The sequence below is a fragment of the Muntiacus reevesi genome, chromosome 15 (assembly GCF_963930625.1).
Source record: "Muntiacus reevesi chromosome 15, mMunRee1.1, whole genome shotgun sequence".
Classification (NCBI taxonomy): domain Eukaryota; kingdom Metazoa; phylum Chordata; class Mammalia; order Artiodactyla; family Cervidae; genus Muntiacus; species Muntiacus reevesi.
The window spans coordinates 30,287,259-30,315,228 of record NC_089263.1 but is presented as its reverse complement, the minus strand read 5'-3'; the positions used below and the strand labels follow the sequence as shown (position 1 = coordinate 30,315,228).

General features: G+C 39.3%; 1 protein-coding gene across 1 annotated transcript; it reads left to right on the top strand.

Moving 5' to 3' along the window:
* Positions 1-548: 548 nt before the first annotated feature.
* TSPAN3 (tetraspanin 3) lies at positions 549-27,795 on the top strand. The gene is made up of 7 exons (XM_065906629.1): positions 549-811; positions 14,313-14,504; positions 14,735-14,809; positions 18,375-18,476; positions 19,730-19,882; positions 20,142-20,225; positions 26,888-27,795. Exons 1-7 carry the CDS (start codon positions 749-751, stop codon positions 26,978-26,980), a joined length of 762 nt encoding a protein of 253 aa, XP_065762701.1. The 5' UTR covers positions 549-748; the 3' UTR covers positions 26,981-27,795.
* Positions 27,796-27,970: the final 175 nt, after the last annotated feature.

The window sequence follows — 27,970 nt, the reverse complement described above, 5'->3', positions numbered from 1 at the left end:
GTTCCAAAGGGGTTTACCCAGGAATAGATTCGATGTGTTACATTGTCCCCAACCACACACATACACGAAAATGTCTCTGCCTTGCCAGCCCCATCACCAGCCTTTTCTCCTTTCCCATGACTCTTCTGAGAGCTAGCCTAGGGCTTGACACAATAAGTTCTCCATAGTTAATTGTTGATGTTCATTGCACCGCTCCCAGACAATGCCTAGGTGTTACTTTGTCAGGAAAATCTCAGCGTGGAGTGGGAGATAATTAGTGTCTCTGACTTCCTTAGGAGAACGAACTAGCTAGAAAGATGGCGTTCTTCGGGCTCTGAATCACCTATAAGCCTGGCATAGCAAACGCAGCTCAATAGTAAAGGATTGGGTTTGGTCCTCTGGAACTTCCCTGGTGAACCATCTACATCCCAAGGGCGGCCAGAGGCCAAGAAAGGGCGCTGAGCTTTTGTCTCCTTTAAGAGGTGTGGCCTCGCTGTAGCCACCACAGGAGTGATTGGCTGGAGCTGCCTGTCCCGGGGCGGGACTCGGTTGCTAGGGAGCGGCGCGGGGGCCCTGCGGAGACTGCGGCGGCTGCGCGTAGGAGCGAGGTGCTTGCTGGGGCTGGGGTTCGCGACGGCGCCGGGGGCTGCGGTGAACGCCTCGCAGGCCGTGCAGTTCCCTGTGGGGAGGCGCCGTCGCCATTGCCACCTCGCTCGGTGAGCGCGTCCCGAGCGCTCGCCGAGCAGGGCCGCAGCCGACCGCCGGCACCATGGGCCAGTGTGGCATCACCTCCTCCAAGACCGTGCTGGTGTTTCTCAACCTCATCTTCTGGGTGAGCGTGGCCAGCGGGCGGGAAAGGGCGAGGGGCCGGCGGTGCGGCCCGAAGAGGCCTCGGCTGAGGCGCCGGTGGGGAACCAGCGGGGACACAGGCTGGGTCGCGGCTGGCGCTGAGGAGGTGGGGGAGAGACGGGACCCTGCGGCGGAGACCCGGGAGGGCCTGGCCCCGGAGGCCGCTTCGCTTTGGTCCCCCCGCGGCCGGGACGAAGACGCGGGGTGTAGAGGGTGGTGAGGAGAAACCCTCGGGGGCTTCTGGCGGCCTCCGTCTCGGGCCCAACGCCCCGGCCGGCGGGCTCTGTGCCAGGAGCCCGGCTCAGAGAGCCCACCCTCCCCCCTCCCCCAACCTCCCCCCGGAGCAGCCTGCTGGACGGAGAGCTCTTATTGCAGATTCTTTCAGGACATCAGGCTCGAAATAGGATATCCCCCAAAGGGTCGGGCGCCGCTTTCTTTGTCAGGGCCCGGAGCCCCCGCGGCTCCACTGGCAGCCCCGAGGCGAGCGAGCAAACGTGCAGAAGTGCGGAGACGCTTCCGACTCCGGCGTGAGGAATTTTGCCTTAGAGCTCTTTGTGTGTGGAGAACTGGTCGACTGGTTACCAGCCCAGAAAACGGAAAGGTTTCAACTTGAGAAGCTAAATAATCCTGTGAGGAGGAAAATCAATCTTATTTGTTTGGTCATGGGGGTGGGTAGCCTGAGATTATAAACCTTGGTTAAATATGACTCGAATGTCACAAGATCTAGAAAGCGATGAGTTCACTTTCAATAAAAGGTGGCTTATGAATTTTTTTGGACACGCCCCCAAAGAAAGGGCCCTTTATAAAGCACTTCATCTTACTTCAGGTCCTTATCTCGTCAGGGACTTTTGTAATAACCTGTGTTACTCCTATCAGCCTCTCCACCCTCTAGTTCATCTGGACCTTGCACCCGGATAAATCTTTTTTTTTTTTTTTCCCGGATAAATCTTATTAAGCTTTTCTTCCTTCACATCACTTTACTTCATTTAACAAATAAACACACACCCCTCCCTCAAAGCTTCCGCAGTAGAAAAAAGTTCAATGCCCTTCTGGTATTGCAACCAATGTCCTCAAATCATCTTTCCTTCCTCACGATTGACCATGTTCTTAAACACCTGGACACACTTCTGTGTCTCCAGTCTCCAGGACACTTCTTGAACATTTCCACTTCCCATCCTTTTGTATGTCTCCATTCACCTCTTTCCCACAAACATATCTAAATTGGAAAGAATCCTTTCCTTCTTAGAACCTGGTTCCCTCCTCCCCCTGCAAAGAATGAAACTTTTCATATCCTGACTGCTGTAGCATAAAAGAATAATTACACATCACAGAGCACTTACCACACACATCTTTTGCCGTAGAGTCTTTCAGGGTATGGTGTGATGAAAAGAATCCTGACTGAGAGTACTGTTCAGGATCACCCACGTGACATCAGGATTCCATGATTTCTTCTTTTCCCTTTAGAGCAGTGTTTCTTATACTTTAGTTTGACTTAGAAACCTTTTTAAAAGGTAAAAGAATCTCCTAGTATCTCCAGATGAGAAACACTGTTAGATAAGATGATTCTTAAGTGTAGACTTAGCTTTATATCCTTTACAGTCCCTTATTATTTTTATGGGCATACAGTTTTATTTTTAAGAATCTGTGTAATATCAAGTGACTTCTAGGCTTTTCAAGCTCAGGGACTGGAATTGTTAAAGAAACAAAATACTGGAAATACAGGAACCATTTTCTTTAAATAATTAAATTTTCATTTAAAATTGCAGTTTATTCAAAGATTCATTCATCTTTAGAAACTATATAAGTATATGTGCTATTATTGGCACTTAGTGAAGAAGGTCATGTTGATCTTCGGTTGTGCTTTTCACAGTGGGTTCTTGCCAAGGCTGGGGTTAAACACCCTTTATCTAGGTTAGTAGAATAGTAAAATGTTTGTGAGGTGAGCTGTGATGAGGAAGTTAAGCAGACATGTAGGGGGAAAAATGTGGCACAGAGTAGGATTCATGTAACATAACTAAGAAGGAAGCAGTATTAGATGTGTCTCCCGCAGAATTCGTACTTTAAGGACCAACCATTGGAATCTGATGATGTTGGTAATCATAACTAAATTTGAGTGCTTTTTTATACCCAGGCACTGTGCTAAGTACTTTAATGGAATAAAGCCTCATTTGGCAGGGAATATTATGCTTCTTTTACAGATGAGGACATTAAAATTTACTCACAGTGGCACACCCAAGGTGGGGCAGAGCCAGCCTTCATACCCAGGGTGTCCTATACTCTAGAGCCTGTGGTGTTAGAGCAAAGTGTGATTTCAAAAGACTTGCAAAGGGGAAGGAGCTCCTTAGGCAGTGTTAGACTCACTTGCTCCAAAACATAATTTTAACCTTGTTTAGAACTTCCACCAGCATTTAAAACTATACTATTTAACTTGTCAGTTTAAAAAATTAGGTCATTATCGGGAAGTACATAAAACATGTTAACCTGTTCTTCCTGGTTTTTATATTGCATTCTTCAGTTCTAATAAGCGTATTCCTTTATAAGTGGTCCGTTCCACCTTTTAATACCTTAATGTATAAGTGTAAGAATAAACATTCCCTACACAGAGCATCTCTAACATTTATCTGGGTTTCCCTGGGCAACGTTTCCCTCATAGCTCAGTTGGTACAGAATCTGCCTGCAGTGCAGGAGACCCAGGTTCAATCCCTGGGTCGGGAAGATCCCCTGGAGAAGGAAACGGCAACCCACTCCAGTATTCTTGCCTGGAGAATCCCGTGGTCAGAGAAGCCTGGCAGACTACAATCCATGGGGTTGCAAGAGTTGGACACAGCTTAACAACACCACCACCACCACTGGTCAACATTAGTGAAGATTTTTTTAACTGTTGTATTGGCTTTTTACTATCAGCTGATTGTTGATAAGTGTTGAAGTTTAATTACTTTGGCAACATATTTAAACTCTGCCTCTTAATATCTTGATATCCTGGTTCAGTCGGCAGTTTGTTCAGTGCGTTGTAATATGGAAATAGATATGTACTTGAAATGCTTAGAATCGGCATTAAATGATATAACAGCCAAAGTTGTTAATGTTGACTTGGTGTAGATTATTATGGACAGTACAGTCTAAGAAAATTACTATGGAAAGGCACAGGCAAAGGGGAAACAGTGGTTTCTAAAGTCCTTAAGCTTGTCTTAATGGAAATTGAGAGCGCATCACCAAATTCCAAAATATTAGGGCTTGTAGCATGAAAGGTAATTTTGGACAAGTTTGTACAACTTGGATCTCTGTTTTTTACAGAGTGGCATAGCTTTAAATGTAAGTGTATTGGTGCTAGACCCATGATGATTTTTAGAAGACAAAAGTGTTTAGTGACTACATTTTGAAGGGTATTAGAATAAACAGTCAGTAACCTCTTCTCTAAACTGCACTTTTGCTCCAAGGTCAGACAAGAGCCTTAATTCAGTGAGTCATTTGATCTGACCTGGGAGGCCTCATCTAAAACAAGTTTAAATCAGTACTTGATAATTTCAGGTTTTATTCTGTTAATTGAGTACTTAATTAAGTCCCATGTTACACAAATTACCTTCGCTTTTTCTACCCTAGAAGGAGAGCCAATTGGCTAGTGTTTATTTTGCTCACATATCTTAGGCATTGTAGAGACTGTAAGAGAAAGCTTTGTCCATGCTTGCAGAATTTCTAGTCTGGCACATCTGCTTAGGGTGGTGTTTTTCATCAGTATGAAAGGCCATAGTAACGCTAAAACGGCTATGGAGTAGGAGCTACCACAAGGTTAAACACCTTTTAAAGGCTTTTGGAAACAACTTTAGAATGTGGCAGCTTCAGTAGTCATTCATTCAGAGGAAATACAAATCCTGTTTAAAAGCCTTATTTAAGCTTTAAATTTTGTCTTATCTTAAAAAAGTTTCAAGTTGCATTTCCCTCTTGTGAATACATAAAATTAAGGAAATGTGCTTTGTTAAGCAAATACTACACAAATGTTTAAGCACCCACTTTTTGCTTATATTACTGAGAAAGTGGTGGAAAAGTGAAGATCTCTGTTCTTACAGAGCTTTACAGGACAGACAGTTAAAAATAAGCAAGAAAAATAACAGATAGTGATACGTTATGCAGAGAATTAAGACAGAATGATGTGATAGAGTGATTAGGTGGCTGCTTAAGGTTGGCAAAGAAGTCTTCTCCAAAGAGGTGAAATTTAATCTGGAATATGTGAAGGAACAGATGTTGGGGTGATTTGGAGGAAATGGGGGACATTTAAGACAAGGAACAATCTACAGGCCCTAAGGTAAATTTGATGTGTTCAAATTACCTTCATGCTTTTGTTTAAAAGATAAAAATTTATTATGAAATATTTTGTTTTAAATGAAAAACTGCTTGTCACACTTCTCCATATATGTATTTTGTGTTTTCTAGCACATCTTGCACATTCGAGTTGAGAACATGATACTTTAAAACTGGATCCTTCATCTCACATCCTGGAATTTATTTCTTTACCTCTTGTATTCCCATCTTCATGAGTGACTGCTCCGACAAAGAATATGTCATTGGAGCACACCTTCAGCTAACAGATTTCTTTTTTCATAGTTGTTTCTCAGTTTACTAGAAGAAAAGCAAGTAATGGTATATAACAGGAGACCTATTTCTTGTCTTTGACAGTTAAGAAAATGAATTACTTCCAGTCTTACTGCATTCTCAGTCATCTGTCCACTGGACGAAGTACCTTGTGGCTGTGAGCTATTAACTGAAAGAACTCAAAGCAATGGGAATGTAGAAGGACTAATATGTTTATTACCTTTTTAGGGTATTTATCATGCTTTGAAATATTTTAATGAATTTTATTCCATAAGATCCAACATTAAGAATTTTTCAAAAAAATTATTCCGTAAAATTGATACTTGCATCAAACAAGTATACCCTAAGACTCATTCATTCAGTAAATACTTTTTGAATATCTGTGCTTTACCTGTTTGAGAAATGCAAAAGGTATAGTGTCTGCTTTCTAACAGCTTATAGGTAGAAGGATCAGACAGACAGGCAAAATCATTTAATGTTCTATTGAATTTAATTTCTAGTTGCTCCTCTCTGTCCCCCTTCCACGTGGACAGTCTTAAGTCTTCCTTTAAAAATGTCATCTCTTTCCTCCCTCCCCCTCTTTAATAGTTTGGTAGAGCCAGTAGCTGAGAAAAGTTATTTGCATTGGTGTATTTGTTTTTGAGCCAGTAGCTGAGAAAAGTTATTTGCATTGGTGTATTTGTTTTTGACTTATCAAAAGGAAATCTATAGTAAATGCTGACATACTGTATTTTACACTGTTGTTGGTATTGATTAAACACATAACCCAAGCAAAGGCAAACTCTCCTGTTATGAAACTGAAACACCTCAGGCTTCGGTAGTAATAACTGACTCTTTACAGTTAGAATAGGGTATGGGGATAGAGAGTCTCAAAGAAAAATGTGTATTTAAATACTCTGAAAATACTTTCAGATGACCCCTGGAGTCTTGCAGTCTGAAAATATCTAATTTCCATGCTGTTACAATAGTTTGACTGTGGCAGTTGCAGATCTCCAGTTTCACTGCAGCCTGAATGTTTTGGGTTTTTCAACAGGGAGATAAAAATCGGATTAAATAGAAAAATTTTGTTAAGCTAGATAAACAATGATTATAAAAAGTCAAATACAGAAAAAGTGAAAATAGGACAAAATTGAGGAACATGACCTTTGGAATATCTTCAGAATAATATTGGTTTAAAGGATTAAAATATTCTTTCTTTAAGAATAATGGCAATAATGATAGTGATATTGATAATGAAGAAAGAAGTGGCTTATTGTCAAGATTTTACACCTCAAAGTAGGGTTTTGTTTTGTCTCCTTGATAGGTTTTATTTATGGGGGGGGAAAAATGTGTACTGAAATGATCAGAATTGTGTTAAGTAGTCAGAAAACATCTAAAGATGAGTCAAAGCCAGGCAGACCCAAGAAAAGTCATAAACAGAGAAGATTGGCAGAGGTACCTAAAACATTTGGGATTGAAGAGATTCCTATTTTATGTTTTGGTTAAGGACAGATTTAACAATTCATTGTTAAAGAACAACAAAGTCTCAATTTCAGATACAATTTTAAATATTGACTTTCATAATTCTGCAAATATATATTTCCTTTTTAAAGAAGACACTAAAAAATATTTTAATATTACCATAATTTCACCACTAAGAGACAACCAGTATTAACACTTTGGTGTTTATAAATACCCATGCCTAAGTGTGTTTTTTCCCCTAACATACCACAAGTGTGTTACTAAATTATGCTTCAACATATTTAAGGGCTGTAATGCAAATATATCTCGGGATGCTTGGGTTTTTTCTTTGTGTGTGTATGTATATAGTATTCTCTTTTATTTTTATTTATTTTTTTAATTAATTTTTTCTTGAAGTGTAATTTCTTTACAGACTTTTGCTGTTTTCTGTCAAACTTCAACATGATCTTTTGTTTTTGCTATTATAATTTTTTTTGTTATTGTAACATTTTGATGGATGCACCTTGTACAAATCTGTTTCCATCTGACCTCCTTTCTTAAGAATAGACTCCTAGAAATACAGTTAATAGGTGCAAAAGCATAAATGCTGAGGCTAATAATGTGTTGCCAGATTGCGTTCCAGAAAATTTCTTATACTCCTGAGGGCTCTTCTCTCTGTATCCTTATGTATCTTTGAATACTGCTTGTCTTTATTATTGACCAATTTGTTATGGAGAAAATGATATTTTTAATAGCTTCCTAAATTCTTGGTTAAAATAACTTTAATTTCTGTTAAGAAGATTTGAAATCTTTGGTATAGTATAGTCTTTTTTCTTGAGTGATAAGAGAAATATGCAGCATTGGACTTGGTAAAAGAGTAATTCTGTTTAATGATACGAAGTATATTATCAGATTAAGTCAGAACTGAAACAAATATGTTTGACTAGAGAATGTTATGTAAGTAGTAGAATGCTGAAAGATTTAAGGTGATTTTAAGAAACTTATGGCCTGAGGGTGGAGTTTGGGGAAACTTTGAGAAATGCCCTGTATAGGGACCTACCTGGTGGTCCAGTGGTTAAGACTGCACTCCCAGTGCTGGGGGCCCTGTTCTATCCCTGATCAGAGAACTAGATTCCACATGCCACAGCTAAAGATTTCTTATGCCGCCACTGAAGATTCAGCATGCTGAAACAAAGAAGGTCAGAGATTCCACGTGCTGCAACTAAGACTTGGCACAGCCAAATAGATCACTTTTGTAACTTGGAAGATAATTGCTTTACAATATTGTGTTGGTTTCTGCTGTATGGCAGCGTGATTCAGCTCTAAGTGTAGGTATATCCCCTCCCTCTGAAGCCTCTCTCCCAGCCCCATCCCACCCCTCCAGGCTGTCATGGAGCGCTGGGCTGAGCTTCCTGTGTTACGCAGCAGCTTCCCCCTAGCGATGTGTTTTACACATGATAGTGTATCTGTGTCGTGCTCCTCTCTCGATTCACCCCACCCTCTTCCCCTAATATGTCCACAAGTCTGTTCTCTACGTCCGCGTCTCTATTCCTGACCTGCAGATAGGTTCATCGGTACCGTCTTTTCTGTATTCCATATATATGCCTTAAATGCGCTGTATAGAATTACCAATGAATTCCTTGTAGGAGAGACGGGGGATAGGTACACCAGAGACTGTTGTGACCATACAGAAAGCTCTGAGTTAAATGTTTAAAAATAGATACAGAAGATTAATTTCTGCTGCTGTTTTTTCCCTCTCTGCTTTTTGAAATCTGCATTCTTACAAAGTCTGGAGTACACAGTAGTTTTTTGCCAAGTCTTTCTATTTTTTCTCCCAACATTCCAGTCCTTCTGCTTTACCAATTGATTGATTGTTGGAGGCAAAAATCACACAGAAGTAGTTCTCGCAGGCGAGAAGAATTTGTCAGACTCTGCTTTTAGCTGAATGACTTCAGATGGCCCCCTCATCTTTACCCTGTCCTGCAGGAAAATCACTTCTGTTCTTCTTTGCTTTATCTTCACCCAAATGCTCTGTGGGATGCTTCTACCCTCACATTTCTAAATTTCCATATAGATACACTTTCACAGCAGAGCTGTTTCATCTCTTATTGTGGAATAGTCTGTTTAATTTTAATGTTGCCACATTCCGGTGGCAAGCTCACTGTGCTTGATGTGCTCCCTTTCATTTCCTATTTCTTCTTTCTTAGAAAAGTAAAGAATTTAGGAGTTTTGTGGATTTTAGTATTTCATCATCTCTCTCAGAAGATTTGAAAAGTACAGAAACAAAAACTAGTTTCTAAAACCAAAACACTGGTTTCTAAACTATAGAAAAATCAATCTTACATAACAAAATGAAATTTCTTACTTTAAAAGGGCTTTACATTTGTATGTAGGGAGTGAAGGGGTGAAAGGATAAAGTCATACTTCTGAAACTCATATTTCTAAAATTTCCTAACAGGTAACTTTGTTTTTGGAGGAATAGCTTGGTGTTGTGCAAAAGCACTGTCTTTCCTAAGGTTTTAAAATTCTGTGACAGTTTAGAACATTAGTTTATTAAAGGGTGAGGAAGAGGGACTTCCCTGGTGGTCCAGTAGCTAAGACTCCACGCTCCCAGTGCAGCCGGGGGAACCAGGTTCAATCCTGCTCGGGGAACTAGATCCCACATGCCATAACTAAAGAGTTTGCCGGCCGCAAGTGAAGACCTGGTGCAGATTTTTAAAAAAGGCTAAGGAAGAACACTTCAGGAAATTCTTTTTTTCCCCTATTGTTTCAGCTTTCAGCCTTCCCCTTAAATTTCCCTTCACTTCTTTGTAAAAAGGATGAATATTTTTAGTATACTGTCCTCCACAAATCCTCCTTATAGGCTCAGATTTTCTCAGTGGTGACTAAAGCAGTTCAGCTGCTTCCAAGTTCTACATTTCATCCCCTCTGCAGCTGCTTTGTTGGCAAAGCCCAGAGCCTTTGATAGATCTCAATCCCAGCATGACCCTTCAGAAGAAGGATTTAACCCTACTCACCTTTTAGCCTTTCTAATAGCCACAGCTCCTATGCTAAAAATCTTCATGACTGCAAGTCCCTATTGAGGAATTACTTATAACCTTCCTTACATTTACCATATACGCCCCACCTATGTTTGTCATTTGGATGGTTGGATGTCATTAAAGCAGTTGTTTGTTGCTGTTTTTAGGTCTTCAACTCTTGTTAGGACACCTTCTCTGTATTTTCAGAGTAACTGATGTCATTTCATAAGTTGTTTATTATACAACTTCTATTAAGCACTATATATGCATGTCATTGGGCTCTGAATCTGCCTACCAATGCAGGAGACATAAGAGATATGGGTTTGATCCTGGCGGGCTACAGTCCCCAGGGTTGTAACGAGTCAGACATGACTGAAGTGACCACACACACATACACACACACATGTCATTAAGAGAAGAAAATTTAGGGGACAGCCTCTACTTATGAGTTATTTGATTTATATAGTTTCATATCAGCAATCACTGCAGTTTTTGCTTGGTACGTGCAGCGGCTATGCTGCTTCCCCAGGTATGTTGTCAAAATAGAAGCATTATGTTCTCAACTGCACTGTGAGATTTAGATGTTGACTGATTTGCAGCCTGGGGAAAGAAACTTCTCTCAAAGCTATTAGAAAAGGAACAAGCAGCTTTACAAATGGCATCTCCTCCTTCCATTGCATTCATTATCTGTCGGGGTGGACTGGGTGGAAGATGGCGCACTGGAAGTGTTTCGCTTGGCTCACTCCCAGGCAGCACCAAGGGTGAGCCTTGTAGGGATCTCAAACTCATTTCATGTGTAAAATGGAAATAGTTCTTCAATGTCCTGTATTTCAAATTGTTGAATAAATATATCTTCCGGTTTTATTTTCAGTCAAATTTATGTAGCCTTTAATTACGTTTATTAGCAGCTCAAAGATGGAATTTATTTTAATTCAAGCCTTATAAAAAATGAAGGTTGCCTGTTAGAGTAAGAAAAGCTAAGAATCCAAAGAATAGAGAGATGACTAATGAAGACAAATTGGATAAAATTTGATTGCTTCATATATAGGATTTCTTCTAATTCAGTTTGGGGACTAAAAGTATTTACTGTAACAAAATGTTTGTGTGTACATATGTGTATGTTTGCATATCACACATATGTAGTCAAGAAAAAGTAATTTTTGGTATGAGTTTTAAGTATTCCATATACTTCTGTGGTTAATGCACCCAAATAAACTGTTTATTCTCTTTTCTCTCTCTCATGTCTTCCATCATCCCATAATAATATGTCCCCAAAGTAAGTATGTCAGTGAACTGAGGGTCTTTGAACAGGTTCAGTTGCTGTAAGTAAAGCATATATAAGCTAGTGTATTCCAGATGTGATGGCCATTAAGAATTAAGTAAGCTGGATTCAGTTGCTAAATCTTGTTCTAATAGTGAACTAAAATCTGTAAGATTGAGCTGAAGAGAAACAAAGCAAATTCAAACCAAAGATTATGATTGAGCTTGAAGGGCAGTTTCAAGGGAAGGGATGAGATGAAGTGTTCTCAATAAATTTTGACAAATATCTACCAAGAACTGCTCTAGGTGATGGATGGTGGTTCAGCGCTGAAAGACTGACGGGCAAAGTTTGTGCCCTAAAGGTATACAGAGATTTTATATATAGTTATAATTTCAGCACTTGTGATAAATGCCGCTAGAGCTTTGTAGGGGATGGTTTGTGACCAAGAGCACCTAATCCTGTCTGAAATGGTCAAGAATGGCTTCCTAAAGGAGAGGTGATATTTAAACTGCATCTTAATGGGTGACAAGGAGTCCCTAAGCAGATGAAGAGAGCATTCCAAAGACAGCAGCAAAGGTAAAGAAGTGAGAGAATTTGTAGTACGCTTGGAATAACAGCTTTCAGTTGTTCAGGGTGCATGAGAGGTCGTGGAGTCTGAGCCCAAAAAGTGGGAAAGAACAGCTTAGTTTATCAGAGGCCTTACTTGCCTCATCCTGAATTTAAGCATACTAATGCCTTGTTCTGATTTATATTTTTAACAGAAATAACTGATCATATAAAGAACATATTATTAAGGGACAGAGGGAGGGTCAGCAAGTAAGGTTTAGGGTGAACAACGGTAAGGCCCAAATTAAGACAAGCACTGCAGAGGGTTAAAGAGAAGTTAACAATATTCAGGTGGTGTTTTGAAAGTAAATCTGGGGCTTCCCTGGTGGCTCAGTGGTAAAGAGTCAGCCTGCCAACGTGGGAGATACACATTCAGTTCCTGATTCGGGACAGTCCCACACGCTGCATAGTAACTAACCCCATGTACCACGACTGCTGAGCCTGGGAGCCCGTGCTCCACAACAGAGTAGCCTCCACTCGTGACAATTAGAGGAAAACCTGCACAGCAATGAAGACCCAGCACAGCCATAAATAAAATTACTAAAAAATAAAAAAGTAAACCTGAAGGAGTTTGGAGATTGATGGGATATAGAGGTAGGTCACAGAAAGAGTATAGAATAACTCTTAGGCATTTGACTAGGAAAAGTAACTGGTGCCATTTGCTCTGAAATACAAAATATGAGGGCAAATTTAATGGAGTGAGCAGGAAGGCAGCAAGGGTTTGAGGTAGGCTGAGGTCAGGGCGTCCGTGGGACTTCCAGATGGGGATGTGTAGTTCTGAGTTGATGGCTTAGGTGGAGAGCTACAGTGACTGGTGAAGCCATAGCTAGGCTAGCCCAAGAAGAGCCTACAAAACAAGAACTAAAGAGGGCCGAAGGTAGAACCTTGGAGATCACTGACATGTGCCTGGTAAAGAAGAGTCCCTGAAGAGAATGAGAGAGCAAGAAAAGTGCAAGAATAGGAAGAGAGCCAACAGTGGGGGCCTCCTGAAAGCCAGAGGAGAGTTTGCAAAGAATATGGTGTTTTAAATTGGCTCCATTATTCTAGTTGATGTCTCTTAAAAAGTCCATGTTATTTATTTATTTTTTTAAAAGTCAGGTTACTTTCTCAACTTTCTATAAATGGAGTCTTTTCCTTCCAGATCTGAGTGATTCTACCAGCCTAGTGTATGAAAATATACTGATGATGCCCAAACTTACAGAATCCCACAGACTTAAACTGCTTCCAGGTTGAGAGGAATTAATGATATAATTGTGGAGGCTCTTTTGTAGTTTGAAAATTAATGACGTATCTGTTAAATTTTAAAGAATGGTGAAATAATTCTTTTTATATGAAAGCCTCAAAGTGCTCTATAAATGATAATTCATTAAATCGATGCTTTAACACTTAGCCTCACACTGTATTTGCTCATTCACATAAAAGCAGGCAACGCTGGGCTGTAAGCATTGTGCTGGCAAAGTGGACACCATAGCCAAATTGACAGCAATGAGAGGAGAATGTGTGTATTAATAAAACTCTGTGACTGGAGCACAGTGTCTGCAGCGGCAGCTGTTCCATGACTTTCTGCATCCACTTTCCCTGTAGGTGCTCTAAGACTTTGTACCTCGAAGTATAGTTCAGAAATCAGCAGTGTTAGCTGGGAGCTTGTTGGAAATGCAGAATCTCGGGTCCCACCCCTAGACCCACTGATCAGTCTGCAGTTTAATAAGATCTTCAGGTGATTCCTATTCATGTAGTTCGAGAAACACAATTCTAAAGCATAAATAGACTTAAAGTGTTTGCAAGGGGCTTCCCTGGTGGCTCAGATAGTGAAGAATCTGCCTGCAATACAGGAGACCCCGGGTTCAGTCGCTGGGTCAGGAGGATCCCCTGGAGAAGGGAATGGCAGCCCACTCCAATATTCTTGCCTGGAGAACCCCATGGACAGTGGAACCTGGCAGGCTACAATCCATGGGGTCGCAGAGTCAGAAACGACTGAGTGACTAACACACACAAAGGATTTGCAAAGTTCTTTAATCATTCAGCCCTCTAGCTTTACCATTTCACAGTGTCAACTAGGACAGCAAATTTTTTAGAAGTGGGTATCCTGTATCGTGGTTATTAGTTACTATTGTAATTTTCTTTCCCCAAGGCAAGAGATGAGAGTATAAATGCAGATTCTGAAGTCAGATTACCTGGATTCTGGTCCTGACTCTGCCACTAGTCCTGATTTCCCCATTTGAGGGGGGCAACCCTCACCTCTGCACTGATCTGTAATTGACTACAGAAGGCCTTTGGGGTGTGTGTGTGTTTTCATTCTTGTCATCCGTATTATGTACGGGATTAATGGTTTCTTGGTCCTAGATGAGCCAGCAATTACCAAAGAGTAGATGGAATTTGGAAGACTTTTCAACTTTAGTAAAGAAATGTTCTTACTAATGAATAATTTTCAGCTTCACTGATAAAAGTCTACAAATAGATTTAAAAATGGTGGAAAATCTCATTGAATTCTAACATGCCAAGAAATAGTGGGAATGTTTACCAGCAGGGGTTGAAGAATTTTACCAGAGCTCTGATCTTGTTTTCTACAGGGAGCCGCTGGCATTTTATGCTATGTCGGAGCCTATGTCTTCATCACTTACGACGACTATGACCACTTCTTTGAAGATGTGTACACTCTCATCCCTGCGGTGGTGATCATAGCTGTCGGGGCTCTGCTTTTCATTATTGGGCTAATTGGTTGCTGTGCCACAATCCGGGAAAGCCGCTGTGGACTGGCCACGGTAAGTTAGCTCTTCATGATATGTGGGAATATTCATTTGTGTTACTTGCTTGACTTGAGCATGAAACTCCATATTCTCTTTGGCTCTCTTTATAATTGGAATAGAATTAGCACTTGTCTTAAACTTGTAGCAGTTATCTCAGATAATTGCTTTTTATCAAGAGAGTATTTAGAGCTATTTTTTCGTTTGTATTTAATTTTTGACAATGTTTCTTTACATTTTCCTTACAGTTTGTCATCATCCTACTCTTGGTTTTTGTCACAGAAGTTGTTGTTGTGGTTTTGGGATATGTTTACAGAGCAAAGGTATGTTGTCTACTGTAATTTATATGTTTTAAAAGGTGGTTTAAGTGTTTTGAGTGAAATAGAACAAACTCATTTTCAGAGTAAACATTTTCTTTTGCCTTCAGTTTAGCCACCACTTGAAAAATATAAAGGTAATTAGAAATTATGTGTCAGGATTTCTTGTCTCATTGAATATAACAAAGTGTTACTCTACTGCTATCCTAGTTTTAGGTGGTGCTGGTTTAGTTGCTAAGTCGTGTCCAACCTGCAACTCCATGGACTATAACCCACCAGGCTGCTCTGCCCATGGAATTCTCCAGGCAAGAATACTGGAGTGGGTTGCCATTTCCTTCTCCAAGGGATCTTCCCGACCCAGGAATTGAACCCCAGTCTCTTGCATTGCAGGCAGATTCTTTCTGCCTGAGCTACGAGGGAAACCCCTAGTTTGTAGATAGTTTTCTTTAAATGACTTTAGTTGTTGTTCAGTTGCTAGTCATTCCAGCTCTTTGCAACCCCCTGGATTGTAGCACGCCCGGCTCCCCCGTCCTTCACTATCTCCCAGAGTTTCCTCAAATTCATGACCATTGAGTCAGTGGTGCTGTCTTAACCATCTCATCCTCTGCTGCCCCCTTCTCCTTTTAACTTCAGTCTTTCCCGATATCAGGCTCTTTTCCATTGAGTTGACTCTTCATACCAGGTGGCCAAAGTATTAGACCTTCAGCATCAGTCCTTCCAACTAATATTCAGGGTTGATTTTCTTTAATATTGGATGGGTTGATCTCCTTGGAATTCAAGGGACTTTCAAGAGTTCTCCAGCACCACAGTTCGAAAGCATCAATTCTTTGGCACTCAGCCTTCTTTATGGTTCTACTTTCACATCCGTACATGACTGCTGAAAAAACCATAACTTTTGACTGTACAGACCTTTGTCAGCAAAGTGATGTTTTTTAGTATACTGTCTAGGTTTGTCATGTGAAAGTAATAGTCACTCAGTCGTGTCTGACTCTTTGTGACCCCATGGACTATAGCCCATCAGGCTCCTCTATCCATGGGATTCTCCAGGCAAGAGTACTGGAGTGGGTTGCTGTGCCCTCCTCCAAGGGATCTTCCCAACCCAGGGATCGAACCCACGTCTTTTAGGCCTCCATTGGCAGGTGGGTTCTTTACACACTAGAGCCACCTCAATCTTTGTCATAGGTTTGTCATAGCTTTCCTTCCAAGGAACAAGTATGTCCTTGACTGTAGAATGATCTACAAATGAATAATTAGTCAGCTGAGGAATTTGTTCAAATTTCCTTAGTTCATAGATTCCCAGATTTCTATTTTAAAAGAATTAAATTAAGGATTTCATTTTCCATTGCCTCTTTAGGGAAAAAATGCCTTGGTCCTAGACATAGAAAAAGGTTACTGGGAGTTGGTTTTCAGTCACTCAGTTGTGTTCAACTCTTTTCAAGCCCGTGGACTGCAGCATGCCAGGTTCCCTGTCCTTCATTATCTCCCAGAGTTTGCTCAAACTCATGTCCACTGAATTGGTGATGCCATCTAACCATCTCATCCTCTGTCGTCCCCTTCTCCTCTTGCCTCCAGTGTTTCCCAGCATGAGGGTCTTTTCCGATGAGTCAGCTCTTAGAGTCAGGTGGCCAAAGTTTTGGAGCTTCAGCATCAGTCCTTCCAATGAATATTCAGGGTTGACTGCCTTTATGATTGACTGGTTTGCTCTCCTTGCTGTCCAAGGGACTCTCAAGAGTCTTCTCTCAACACCACAGTTCAAATGCATCATACTGGGAGTTGCAACCCTACAACTTGTTCCTGAGGAACGAGGGGCCCTACCAGCTCAAACACCAAGATAACTATTGCCAGCCACTCCCTTCTTGTCCTTCTTTCCTCTTTTCTGGTCATTTCTTGTTTTCTTGCCCCTTTCCTTTCTATTTTGCCCACTTTTTTTTTTTTTTTTTTTCCTGGATCATTTTATTTATTTTTTATTTTTTTTTTTTTAATATTATTTTATTAGTTGGAGACCAATCACTTCACAACATTTCAGTGGGTTTTGTCATACATTGACATGAATCAGCCATATAGTTACATGTATTCCCCATCCCGATCCCCCCTCCCACCTCCCTCCCCACCCGACTCCTCAGGGTCCTCCCAGTGCACCAGGCCCGAGCACCTGAATCCCACCTGGGCTGGTGGTCCGTTTCACCATAGATAATATACATGCTGTTCTTTCAAAACATCCCACCCTCACGTTCTCCCCCAGAGTTCAAAAGTCTGTTCTGTATTTCTGTGTCTCTTTTTCTGTTTTGCATATAGGGTTATCGCCACCATCTATCTAAATTCCGTATATATGTGTTAGTATACTGTAATGTTCTTTATCTTTCTGACTTACTTCACTCTGTATAATGGGCTCCAGTTTCATCCATTTCATTAGAACTGATTCAAATGTATTTTGCCCACTTTTGCCTTCCACCTACAGCAGCATTTAAGGCTAAATAGGCTGCTTTAAATTAATTAATTTGGGTATAACTATAGAGCTGTTATGGGCTTCCCTGGTGGCTCAGGGGTAAAGAACCCGCCTGCCAATGCAGGAGGCATAGGTTCGATCTCTGCGTGGGGAAGATCCCCTGAATAAGGAAATGGCAACCCCCTCCAGTATTCTTGTTTGGAAAATCCCATGGACAGAGGAGCCTGGTGGGCTGTAGTCCATGCATTAGCAAAAGAGTTGCACACAACTTAGCGACTAAACAGCAACAACAACACAGAACCGATGCACAGGCATCGTGAGGTTATTCTCTGAGCACACCCCGGGCTATTCTCATTGTAACTTACGGTTTGGAGTCAAAGACGTGATAGGCTGATTTACTATTTAACCATTGCTGTATAACGTACCAGACAGCTATGCTAAAAAAAAGAATGCAGTGGATCATGCCCCTGCTTACAGTCTGGTTATCAATTTTATGATCTTAACCACATGACTGATAAAATTACCATATAGGTCTCATCATCTTAGAATCTGGTACAAGCAAACTTAATTAAGTGGCACTTTAGTTGCCACTCTGTTGGCAGTGATATATTTTGAAGAGTTGATTTCCTGATTTTTTTTTAAACCTGTTGATTACTTTTGCATATTTGTCCAAGTCTAAATAAACATTAAATAAGTAAAATGTAATATTGGTATTTGTCCCAAAAGTATCCTGTAGGTGCTTTTTAAGTTGTTTAATTTTTACCTCCTTTAGGAAAGGAAAATGAGTGGGTCTTCTAAGAACCCCATTTGAAAAAGGAGGTGATTTATTTATAATTTAGGACACCTATCTCAAGGCTCAACTGCTTTCTTCCTCTTTCATTAATAGGTAGCCTGCCATCTTGCACACAATCGTCTCTTTGATTGCTTTTAATCTAATGTAATATGTCTGACATTTTACCTGAGTCTACCTGAAGGCACGAAGGGAGAGAACTTTTTTTCTTACAAGAAATTCATAGCGCTATCTCGAAACTTTACATACATGCCATTTAGGCATTTAGCTGGAGCCTTGACTAATGTTACTTTCACCAATATTTTTGAGGGACTGGATTCTTTGTTTTGATTCAGGTGGAAAATGAAGTTGATCGCAGCATTCAGAAGGTATATAAGACCTACAATGGAACCAACCCTGATGCTGCTAGCCGGGCCATTGACTATGTTCAGAGACAGGTGAGTTCTCTTGAAGCTGATTTGTTTTTGAGAACCAATTGCTATTGAGTCAACATTAAACTTCTCTGTTACTATGTAAATTAGCAGTGTACCTTTATAGCCATGGTTAGCTGCATAATGAGTCCAGTATTTTTACCTTCACCCTGGATAAGTTTTTTCCACCATTACCTAGCATAGCCAGATAGGAAGTATCTGCCCTTCCCCTCAAAAAATAATTAGCTAACGGGGTGATAATGGGCAAGAGGTTTATGTCACAGGAAAGTTGAGAGGCCAAATGAACTTTAGAGGAGGTGAGAAGTCTTTCACATACCTTTAGAAGACAAGACCGGCAAAGATAAGACAAAACTGTAAAAAAAAGAAAATTATTGTAGACAATTTGAAACATACCTAAAGGTAGAATCATCTAGTAGATCTTTGTATCCATAAACTCACCTCAAAATTTATCCACTTTTTGCCAATCTTATTTCATCTATTATTCCCACATGTCTTTTGCTAGTTATAACTTAAGTAAATCCTAGACATTTCAGACAAAAGATTTTAAGTACTTTGTCTTTGGATATAATATTTAATCCAGAATCAGATGTTTAACAGGCAAAATTAAAGATTTTTTTCTTAGCTATAAACTACCCCTTGTTGGCAATATGATTTTTCAAACAGAGGGTCTAGAACCACTAATTTTATGTAGTTTAAATTAAATTTAAATTAAATTATAAAGTTAAATTAAATTAACTTTCAATTAAAGTTAAAAATTCACTTCTCAGTTAACGCTAGCCACACTGTGAGTGCTCAGTAGTTCTGTGTGGCTGCTGCTAAGTCACTTCAGTCGTGTCCAACTCTGTGTGACCCCACAGACAGCAGCCCAACAGGCTCCCCCGTCCCTGAGATTCTCTAGGCAAGAACACTGGAGTGGGTTGCCATTTCCTTTTCCAATGCATGAAAGTGAAGGGTGAAAGTGAAGTCACTCAGTCATGTCCGACTTTAGCGACCCCATGGATTGCAGCCCACCAGGCGTCTCCGTCCATGGGATTTCCCAGGCAAGAGTACCGGAGTGGGTTGCCATTACCTTCTCCTCTGTGTGGCTAGTTGCTACCATACTGAGCTTACAGACCTACAGCATTTCTGTCATTGCAGAAAGTTCTGTTGGACATCACTGGTCTAAAGTAGCTTAAAGCTCTGCCGTGCACAGAACTCTGAAGTTCAGCACAGGCCATGTGTTCTATGAGGACTGATGTCTCTGTTCTCTTCTCTGTTAGCTGCACTGTTGTGGAATTCACAACTATTCAGACTGGGAAAATACAGACTGGTTCAAAGAAACCAAAAACCAGAGCGTCCCACTTAGTTGCTGCAGAGAGACAGCCAGCAGCTGTAACGGCAGTCTGGCCAACCCCTCTGATCTCTATGCTGAGGTAAGTTCAGTTTCTTGACTAGCACTTGAATCTAGCCTGGTAACCTGTTTTCTTGGTGAATTATCTCTACCTAGAACTTTTCTACCTTCTTTTACTTGTCTTTAATGTCATATAATTTTAATATAAATTATTTTCAAATGCATTATCTTTTTCCCTCTTGTAGTTTGTCATTTCCATTCCTGCCAGTTAGTAGTAATGTGTGACCTTGCAGCTTTTTCCTTTTTAAAAAGACTAAAGAAGATGACTTTGGGTGTTTCAGGGGTGTGAGGCTCTAGTTGTGAAGAAGCTACAAGAAATCATGATGCATGTTATCTGGGCAGCGTTGGCATTTGCAGCTATTCAGGTAAGCACAGCTAGCCACGAACTTATCAGAGTGTACTGGTTCTCCAATGTCAATACCAAATGATTTTTAACCACCACGTGCAGTTAAGCTTTGTGTATATGGATAACTTGGGAGTGACTGAGGTACAGACACCAGTTTCCAGCATCTTCTATTTCCTGTCTCCAGACATAGACCAGAATGGTCCCAGAAACCAGAGATCTGGACGGGGAAACCATGGACGAGGGACTTCTTGTTTTATTTTCTTGACTTGATTAGTGAGTGACCTGTTCAAAATACAGACTGTTGTCATAATGTATTCTTGGGAGGTGCTTTAGTAGAACTTCACACAATTGTTAAAAAAATCAAACTGCTTTATTTTAGCTTGGAGATGGAAAGCTTTATTTTAATTTTTTTGTTTCTGTTTCCATATCTTGCTCTCCTGTCTCCAAGGGATTTATATGTTAATATACATACATCAAGAACTGGCACTACACTAGTCTCTTACACTAATAGGAGCAACTTTATCACTTTACAGAAAAGACTGTTAAGTAAATACTGAGGTTTATCTGCCCTAGTATTTGTGGATTTAGTTTTTTTAAACAGATTGGCATCAAGAAGTCTGTCATACTGCTTGGCATATCTGGAAATGTCCTGTGTCTTTTTGGTAGCTGAGGCTACTTGTCCCAGCTCCTACCAGTGAAAACAGTCTTTTTCCCTCCTTACTAATAGCTTGTACAAAGTAGCTGGTAATTGTTTTAATTACCTCTCACTTTATCAAAAACAAACAAGCCCACACATATCCTTTATACCTCATCAGTTAAGTTCAGTTCAGTCGCTCAGTCGTGTCTGACTCTTTGTGACCCCATGGACTGCAGCACGCCAGGCTTCCCTTTCATCTCCAACTCTCGGAGCTTGCTCAAACTCATGTCCATCAAGTCAGTGATGCCATCCAACCATCTCATCCTCTGTCATCCCCTTCTCCTCCTGCCTTCAATCTTCAATCTCATACCCACCTAAAAGACAAATAAGAAAGATGACTATTTTTCTGCCCAGTTAAACTACCTACATTCCTAGTTTCTCAGGTATATATATTTTATCTTAGGGATTCTGTTAGAGGAATGTTACAATTATTTGAAAATGATTGAAAATCCTTTGCATCAGATCTAGTTCTCAGTGTATTCTGTAGTATTCTTTTAGTATATTCTTGAAACATGCTTCAGGTCCAGAAAATCTATTCTAGCACATTATTGACCAAAGACATATTAACACCACAGGCATTTGTTTCTGCAAAAATCCCCCAGGCAATAATGTGTTAAAGTTTTTCTATCATTTAATTGCTAGATAAACCAATGTAATTGCTAATTTATATGTAAGTTGCTTGGTTTGTCTGCTCTCTGTATATTTGAGCAGAAACTAGTGTATTTAGTAGGAAGTGCCTTTTATAATGGCAGAAAGGTGATTGTTTATTTTGCTGGTATTCAAACAGCTCTGAAATGATTGATTAAAAAGCCTAGCTCTGTTTGCTATGGTCTCTGCCCTTCTAAGCATTTACTCTGTGGCTCAGCATAGCAGTAATCTGTAGGTCAGCAGGGATGTATTTCATATTTTCTTTGTGTAAACACTGTCATTTAGCTAAAAATAACGAAACATGAAGGTAATATCTTTACCCAAGTGAAATCCTGATCTGTGCATTTTTAATAATTTTATGTGTGGTGATAAAGCTGCATATATTAGCATGCAGCAGAAAAGCTTAAGAAGTGTATGATGCTTATGATCAAGAAGTATGCAACACGTATATAAAAGGCTAATGAAAATCAACACTCAGATATGTCCCTCATCTACTTGAGTTTATTAACCAGATTATTAATATTTCTTCATTAAATATTTTTCAGTGGGGACTAATAAACATTCTAACCAGTCTTTTAAATATGCCTTCTCATACCATTTTATAGTTAAATCACCATGGCTTAAATAATATCTGATAAAAGCTTTGATGTTTCAAGTTCAGCAAAACTAAGTCAGAGATTGAGAACTTTTGCAGACTTGAGACATAGTGGTTTTGAAAATTTTAAAAATTTTATTTAGTTTTAAGAGGAAAAAACATCCAAGGGTTTTCTAATATGTGTGAGTACCTATAAATGTTTAAACTTTTGATATTTAGAATCTGATGTAGATTGGTGCCCAGGATATGGAAAACCTAGGTGAAGGCAGAAACAGCTCAAAGAGCAATGAGCTTTTATACTTACCCTGATAGAGAAAGAGCTAGAAGGATGCTTGGAGATTCTCCAGTCCCTATTCCCTTAGCTTTGAAGACCTTGAAATTGAGGAAGAGCAAGTGTAGCATGACTTATGACCATCACTAAATCTTGAACCTTATCTCCATGTGTGCTCTGCCTCTGATTACAAATTGAAGAATTAAGATTCTCGAAAGATTAAATTCCTAAATTCTGTTATGAAATCTGACAGCAAATTGACACTTTAAGCTGGATGGAATACACAGTGTAATACCATTGAAAAATTGTTAGTGTTTTTCTTCAGGTTCTAAAGTGGGGAAGCTCTAAGAGCTCTTGCAGGAAATTCAGTTTTATTTAATGGTAAAGAAAGATGATTTTTGGTAGTGTTGTGAGTATGAAAACTATGTAAGTGCTGTCTCCTTTGATCTTGAGTATGATTTGTGGTACCGTTAAGCTACATTTCATCAATGTTCTAAGACATAAAGGTGAATTTAAGATGAAATTTTCTCATCAGCTTAATTTACCAATAAAAGCCTCTTGTTTGAGTATCGTAGGCCAGTCTGCCCACCACCTCTTTTGGTGTGAGCCCCACTCATCTTATGTATTGTCCATGGCTGCTTTTGTGTTACGGTGACAGAGTTGAGTAGTTGCCACAGAGACCAGTTTTGTCTCTTGGTTCACAGAGCTTAAAATATTTACTATAATTGCCCTTTATGAAACATTGGCCCCCCACCTTGTTCTAGTCTTGCTAAGTGCCCTAGGTTTGGGTAGGACCAAAATGATCAAGAAAGAAAAATCTGAAAAGTGCTAGTTAATTGTATTTTTTAATATAAGAGAATGAGATTTTAAAGATTTTTCTACACTCCTTATACTATTAGTTTATTAATCAACAAGATATTTCACTTCTTTGATAATAAGCAGCCTCTTAAATGTACAAATGATCCACTATAAATTTTATATTTCAGCAGTCTGGTCATAATAATAAGATCTAGAGTTTTGATTTGGTAAGCTCTTTTAAGTATCAGCAGTAGGTAAAGCTCTCTACAAAGGCAATATGGGAAAAAATGGAAGTTATCAGTCCTTGGAGTCTCACAATGCTGTCATGTCCTTAAGATGGAATGATCAAGAGTAAAATTTTATAGAGAACCGCTTCCCAAGGCCATGCTGCTTTTTTCTGGTCTGTATGCCAAGTGTGAAGGAGGCTGAGACTGCTATTTCCTTCCTGCTTCTTCTAACTTCTATTTTAATTCATTAAAATAAGTTAAAGTACATATGTAAATAGCACTTTGGATTGGGCCCTTTAGATAGATAAAATTGAGTGGCTTAATTCTGACCATCTTTTGAAAAAAATACTTCAAGTAATTCTTCCTTAAAAACTTAAAACCAAAGCTTGGGAAGCTAATTCCTGAGTAGCTAAGTTGTAGCTTTTTTTATTTTTTAATTTGGGGAAAATTAATCTTAATTGTTAACTTTTTGAAAATTCCTTAATTGAAAAGCCCACTTGATAAATTTTTCTTCAAATTATACATATATAATAAGAGGTGAAACTCCTGCTCAAGTCTTGACCCCAGTTCTCGAGTCCCTCCTTGTAGAGGCAACCAGTGTTCCCAGTTTCCTATATATCCTTCCTAAAGTAGTTTTTGGTTAGACAAGCACATAAATATTTTTTATACAAATAGAAGCTTATAGGATGCAATTTTCTACTTTTTTTCTTAAGGTAATTGTATGAAACCTCTAGTTTTGAGAAATAATGCAGACAGAATCTTTGTGTGCCTTGCACAGTTTCCCTCAGTGGTTAACATTTTGCAAAACTTATGTGTCACAACCAGGACATTGGCATTGATACAATCCACTGGTTTTATTTAGATTTCTCATTTCTATGTGTGTATTCAGTTCTGTACAATTTTATGACCTGTTTGGTTCTTGTATCCACCACCACCACAGTCAAGATACTGAACAGTTACAACACTATGAGAGTCCCACCTGGTACTCTTTTATAATTGCACCCACCTCCCTCCCATGCCTCCTCCCTGATACCCTGGCAACCACTAATCCGTCCTCCATTCCTAAAACTTCATCATTCTAAAAATACTATAGAAGTGGAATAATATATGTAACCTTTTGTACCTTCTTAAAGACAAATTAATATGATACTATGGCTACCTATAAGTATTCTATTTTTTTACCTACTTCATAATTTATTTGCATTAATGGGCACTTATGGAAGTGTTGTTATTACCGAAGTGCAAGTAGTGAATACCCTCTGTATGTATGTGCAAAATCTATAGCAAAAAATTTGTAGCCTTTAAGTTGAGGGGTCAGAGAATAGGGATGATTTTCTGATAGGTGTTTCTAAATTTTTCTCAGAAAAGAGTGTTTCCAATGTCCAGTTCTAATTACCTTGTATAAAATACCTATCTCCCCATAATGCCATCTATAATTTTGTATCATAGAGCATTTTAATCCTTGGCAGTCAGTTTTTTTAATCATTTGCTTATGTATTTAGTAATCATTTTTGCTGTCAGCTGCGTGTTATATTTGGACTAGGTGCAGATTACTTCTCATGACCTGAATATTGTAGGGATAAGTTTCATTCTAAGAAATCACACTGGAGCTAAAACATTGTGATATTTTTAAATCTGTTGTTGGAGAGTTTCAATAATCAATGAGATTTTAATGTAGCAAAGCTTTGGAGATGAACCTGTAATACTTTGTGATGAGGTTTGCACTATGGGAAGTTATTGTATAGCACTTAATTTTTTTTAAAATTTTTATTGGAGTATTTAATGTTATTAAACAGACACATTTCCAGGCATGAGTAGGATTTTATCAAGCTTATTAAATTGTTTTTAAATCAGTACAAGTTGATTTAATTTAAAGTCAAGAAAAAAAGGATACTTATTTCAGACCCCATTTTGAGAGTGCTGACTCCAGTAGAAGTTAACCAACTGAAAGGAATGTGAGGAAGTGAGGATGGGAAGAGATCTTTTCCCCAACCAAATCAATAATTTCAGAGCTTAGCATTTTTATTGCTCAATTTAACATTGCCTGGGAACATAATTGTGTTTGATCTTATAGCTATTCTAAAAATGTTTTGATGTACCGTGAATGGAAATGTGTTTCTTTAGGAATTAGATACTAAGCATGTCTAGAATTGGCTTAAGAATATAGTAAACTTCAACCATATCTACTTTTAAAATATCTTTAAGGTACTTTGCACTAGTAAACACTCAGCAAATGCTGATATAATGAAACTGATGAATTCAAGCAGGAAGTATATATCGCAATGGGTAGAATATAGAGGCTAAATAAGGGGAGAAGTTGGAGTGTGTGACTTCATCCTGGAGAATTCAGACTGAGAACATCCTTTGTCTCTGTACATGTGTCTCATTAGTAATCTTCCACTTCAGACTTTGAGTGTCTAATTATAGATCAGGTACATTCTGTTGAAATTAGATTGACCCCTATATGTACAAAGGGCCCTGCCTTTTCAAATCAAATAACTGAGACCTTTCACTTTCAGTGAAGAGTTAGAACAGCACATTAATTTATTTAGCTCTTTAACTGTATATGACTGTTTATATTTTGTAAGAAGGCAGGTCAGAAATTCTAGACTCGTTTCTCTTTAATCCAGCCTAATTCTCTCACTTATCCAAAATAACATGGCATGACTTTATTACTATTCCAGTTTGCTACCACAGAAGGATTAGGCCTATTAAAATGATGAAGAAAGTGACCTTTAAAAGGTAATATGTACATAATATCACAGAGCTATCCTGGATTTCAAAAATAATAAATAATTGCAAAGCAGAAACCTTCAAACCACACTTTTTGGCATCTGGATTGGTTCCCCCTGCATAGGGCTTTTGGGCTACTCATATATTGGGCTTCTCATTCTGTGGATTGTCATAAAGCCTATCTCCCCAAAATCCAGATGTGTGAAATACTAACATTAGATTTCTTCATATGTAGTCTTGCTCATTATACTCCCTAGACCTTTGCTGTCTAGTATGGTAACCACTAGCCACATACATCTGAATTTAAATTAATAACATAAAAAATGCAACTCCTTAATTGCACTAGCTCCATTTCAAGTGATCAGGAACCTCATGTGCTACCATATGTTACAGCTCAGTTACGAACTGTTTCCATCACTGCAGAAAGTACACTTTTGTACAGCCCTGGTCTGGATCAAGATGGGGATGGCACTAGGAGAGCCTGGATACTCTGCTTGCTTCACAGATTATTCTTAGATATGCAGCAGGGATGCTAAAACTGGATTCTTATTTCCTAAAAGGATAATGTATTCACTAGAAATTGCTTACTGTTCGTGATTTTTTTGATGATTTGAGATCTTTGAACGGTGAAACAGTTCATTGCCAACAGAGAAATGCACACTTGCTGTAAGAGGATTTTCAGCCTTTTTTCCCCATTGTTTTCTTCCTACAGCTGCTGGGCATGCTGTGTGCCTGCATCGTGTTGTGCAGAAGGAGTAGAGATCCTGCTTATGAGCTCCTCATCACCGGCGGAACCTATGCATAGTAGAAAACTCAAGCCTGAGCTTTTTAGTCTTGTTCTGATTTGGAAGGTGAATTGAGCAGGTCCACTGCTATTGGCCTCCTGAGTTCATTTAGTTAAAGCACACGTACACAGGTGTTGGACAGAGCAGCTTGACTCTTCATTTGTCTACCTTCTTACCTTCCCACCGATGACTTTTTTTTCCCTTTGTTCTAGCTGACTCTCCATGTCCGTAAGTGTTTTGAGTACGGTGGTAAATGTTCTAATCGCAGAACTGTTTGTGAGTTGCGTAGTGTGGTAGCATTAAAGGTTGACGTGGCCCTGCTTCTGTCACCTCCAAGCATAATGGGACTGCTGCTGTGATATCACCAGGTCTTTCAGTCTTCACAGTGGAGAACTCTTGGCCAAAGGTTTTTGGGGGGAGGAGGAGGCAGTCAGCTGTCTGGTTAAAGTTAATACCAGATGGTGCCCCTCATCAGTGTCCTTTTTAAAAATATATACTATAGTCCAATAAGATAGCAACTGTACAAAATGGCTAAGATAGATTTTAGAATCATACCTCATGTATCTTGGTTCATCTTCAAAATCAGACTGATCTTTGAAACTAGCGGTTTTTAATCAAAGCTGGCTTTATAGGAGGAGTATAATGTATGCACTACTGTTTTAAAACAATTAGTGTGAGTGTGTGCGTGTATTTTTGTATGATTGAGCCCATTCATCGTTAAGTCTAAACTCGTTAGAAATAATGTACCCATGTAGACTAGCAAAATAGTATGTAGATGTGATCTCAGTTGTAAATAGAAAAATCTAATTCAATAAACTCTGTATCACCCCCTCAACATGTAGTTTTTAATTATTTGGAGACACTTCAATTCCAGAGCAGCAGTGTAATGTTTTATGTTGGTGCTATCTGTAGTTCATTATGATTTGCATGTGTTTCAGTTATTGTAAACAAAATTTGTGTTGCAAAATTCAAAAGACCTTGGTATTCACAAAGCTACAAATGCTTTTCAG